Source organism: Cherax quadricarinatus, chromosome 63 (assembly GCF_038502225.1).
Source record: "Cherax quadricarinatus isolate ZL_2023a chromosome 63, ASM3850222v1, whole genome shotgun sequence".
Lineage (NCBI taxonomy): Eukaryota > Metazoa > Arthropoda > Malacostraca > Decapoda > Parastacidae > Cherax > Cherax quadricarinatus.
Window position 1 is genome coordinate 879,199 of NC_091354.1, and position 3,175 is coordinate 882,373.

The window sequence follows — 3,175 nt, forward strand, 5'->3', positions numbered from 1 at the left end:
ATTTCAATAACACATTAAAAAAAAATCCTGTGATAGGATAAAAAACAAAAAATGTAGTTAAGGATGAAAATATCGTATGATTGAAATTTTTCACTTTTTCTAAGGAAGATGTGCAAGCTCATTGTGGCAAATTATTGCTTGGCATTTCTGCAATCAGTTGCCAAAAGCTTTGTGCTTTGCAAACAAGTTATATTATTATACTTACGATATTCAGAGTTTCTAAAATTCGCACCTGAAAAATGTTATTAAATAAAATATGAATAACATGCACTTTATATGATAGACTTCAATTATTATTATTATTATACAAATCCAATTAAAGAAACATTCAAAAAACGAAAATAATAAATATTTTTATTATGGGAAGCACTACATCCATAAGTGTTATGCAGCATTTGAGAAATAGGAGGTAATCACCTATTCTCTGAGGGGCAGGGGTGGTAGCTGTAATCTCTTGGATCAAGAGACCTTCACCTTCCTTAAAGGAATCAAATTAACAAGACTTGTTGTGTACATCAATGTAATCGTTGAATATTTAATACTCATTGTAATATAATACTTTCACAATGTTTAACAGGTTTCCAAGGTCTAACCTGTTTCTAATTCCTAATAGGATCTTAATGCCTTATAAATTTCTAATTTGTAGCAGTTTTCTAATCCTAACAGGTAAATACGGAATATCTTCAACATGAGTACTGTATTATGTTACAGTATCTATTATTTTTGGGCACTTTTGAATTTTCACATCTGAAAGACCTAGGTTCGCACTTACTTAGCAGTAAGGAGACTCCTAGGAGCCAGCCAAATATTATGGGTGGGTTGCATCCTGGGAGAGATGATCCCAAGGCCCCAATGGATATACCACATTTTCCTGCATTTGAGGCACGCTTATTTTTTCCCACAAAAAGTTGTGGAAAAATCAACCTGCACCTCATAAACTCAAGGTCTGGGTCAAGGGTAGACTTTGGGTTACGCTTAGCAGTTTACTAATATTACGTTATAACTACTTGGAAACATTCTTTTATGTGTTATATGCTTGTGTGCACTGTATGCCAAAAAATACGGTAATCCAGAAAAAGCGACTTTATCGGGTTATCTGCGATACTAACCTGGGCGAAAACAATCTGAATAATTTTTTCTTCCATACTCTATATTTACTTAGACTTTCTGCATGGGGACCAATGTCTGTGAGGCTAAAAAAAAAAAAAGACCCCAATGGCAGCGAGTTACATTGACTTTATGGGGTATCCTAAGTAATTAACACTATGATAATTGTACTTACGTGTACCTGTACCCAAATACACTTACTTGATTACTTATTGTGAAAAAGGTAACTCATAAAATCTAAATAAAACACTAACTAAACGAATCATCATAGTTTTTTGTAGTATTGTTATATACAGAAAAACTTTATATACAAGGAACATATTATTATTATTATTATTATAATCAAAAAGAAGTACAAGGAACATAAAACCATGTTAGAAAAAGTTTGATAAATAAGTTGCATGTGATTAATATTAGTCGTGGAGGAAATGTTAAGCCTGCAGGGACCTCACAGTACCTGGGAAATGTAAGTCATTTAGGTTTGATCCAAGGGAGGTGAACATAAATCCAACTCCTTGGATCAAGATCCCCTCACCGATACCAAATCACCTCCCTTGATTATTATTATAATCAAGGGGGAAGCACTAAACCCGGAGGATTATACAGCGCCTGGGGGGGGGGATGTGGAAGGCATTCAGGCTTAATTCGGGGAACTGGAGCACAGATCTAATTCCCTAAATCAAGAGCCCCTCACCAACATCAAGGAACCTTCCTTGAGGGGTCACCTCCCTTGAGGGTAACTTTCCCGTAAGAAAAATTAACTAACATAGTCTTTTATGCGATCAATATATAAGTATTATATATTAGTTTGTAAATTTAACCTCAATAAAGCAATATACAAAAAAATAACCGGTAATCTGGAGACTGAAGGTGACATTAATTAAACCGATTTTGCTAAGCCATTGTATTGCTATTAATAAACCGGGGATCATTTATATATAACAGTTATTCCATCTGCATAAAAATTACAAACTCCTACCCATTATTAACCGGCAGAAAGGTCAAACAAGCTAGTTAGTTGAAAGTTGAAAGACCAGTAACAACAGCCCACGTCAAGCACCAGCTGGACGCTTATTCTCCAAGTTTAAGTCCTAATATTTATTAACATATTTTTTCGGGACTGTTGTTTTAGTTATTTTTACAGTTTTAGCATTGAGTATAAATTCATTTTGATCATGTAGACAAAATAAATTATGAAAATATAACCTAGGATAACCCAGCAACACTGAGATAACCTATATACATCGAGATATATACACTTCTGTGTATATGCCCCATATTATTTATAAATTATATTTGATACTGTTTTGAATTAATAATGAAAATCATATCAAGTGACGATAAATAATTAAGCTGAAATTTATGCCGTATGAATGTCAAAAGAATACTCTGAATTGAATCAATTCATATTATCGTTTACTTGTATTGTATTGTTCTGTTCGCTTTGTGCGACTTAAGATAACAAGTTTTTGACAATAAAAATATATATCTCGCTGCATTAAGATAAGATAAGATTTCGTTCGGATTTTTAACCCCGGAGGGTTAGCCACCCAGGATAACCCAAGAAAGTCAGTGCGTCATCGAGGACTGTCTAACTTATTTCCATTGGGGTCCTTAATCTTGTCCCCCAGGATGCGACCCACACCAGTCGACTAACACCCAGGTACCTATTTGCTGCTAGGTGAACAGGACAACAGGTGTAAGGAAACTTGTCGAAATGTTTCCACCCGCCGGGAATCGAACCCGAGCCCTCCGTGTGTGAAGCGGGAGCTTTAGCCACCAGGCCACCGGGCCACATTGTATACGACAAAGAAAAAAAAATTCACGATCTAATATATAGACTATAAAGATAATAAATTTTATACATGTACATGGAACAATTTGTGTTACATTACATAAGTTTGGTTATGCTTGTAAAATCGGACGATAATACAGTACACGTCAGTATCATCTGTAAGAATTTAATTACAGATAATAGAAAATCGTGTATTTAAGCACTGTGGTATAGTTTAATTGCAATTGTGTCATTACGATTTCGTGGGTCAGCTTTCTAGTCTCTGTGTATAAA

At 34.6% G+C, this 3,175-nt stretch overlaps 1 protein-coding gene across 3 annotated transcripts in view; it reads right to left on the minus strand.

Annotated features, from left to right (window-relative positions):
- LOC128698233 (keratinocyte-associated protein 2) overlaps window positions 1-2,196 on the minus strand; it is a 10,754-nt gene extending 8,558 nt beyond the window's left edge. Inside the window, exons 1-2 of one of the 3 annotated variants that reach the window (XM_053790387.2) lie at window positions 2,087-2,192; window positions 206-232 (exon numbers count right to left, since the gene is read on the minus strand). In XM_053790387.2, coding sequence (XP_053646362.1) covers window positions 206-232; window positions 2,087-2,090 — 31 coding nt within the window. In that variant the 5' untranslated portion in view covers window positions 2,091-2,192. Of the gene's footprint in view, window positions 1-205; window positions 233-1,564; window positions 1,626-2,086 lie in introns of those variants that run through there. The other 2 variants (XM_053790386.2, XM_053790388.2) reach the window with 2 other exon arrangements.
- Between the last annotated feature and the right edge of the window lie 979 nt (window positions 2,197-3,175).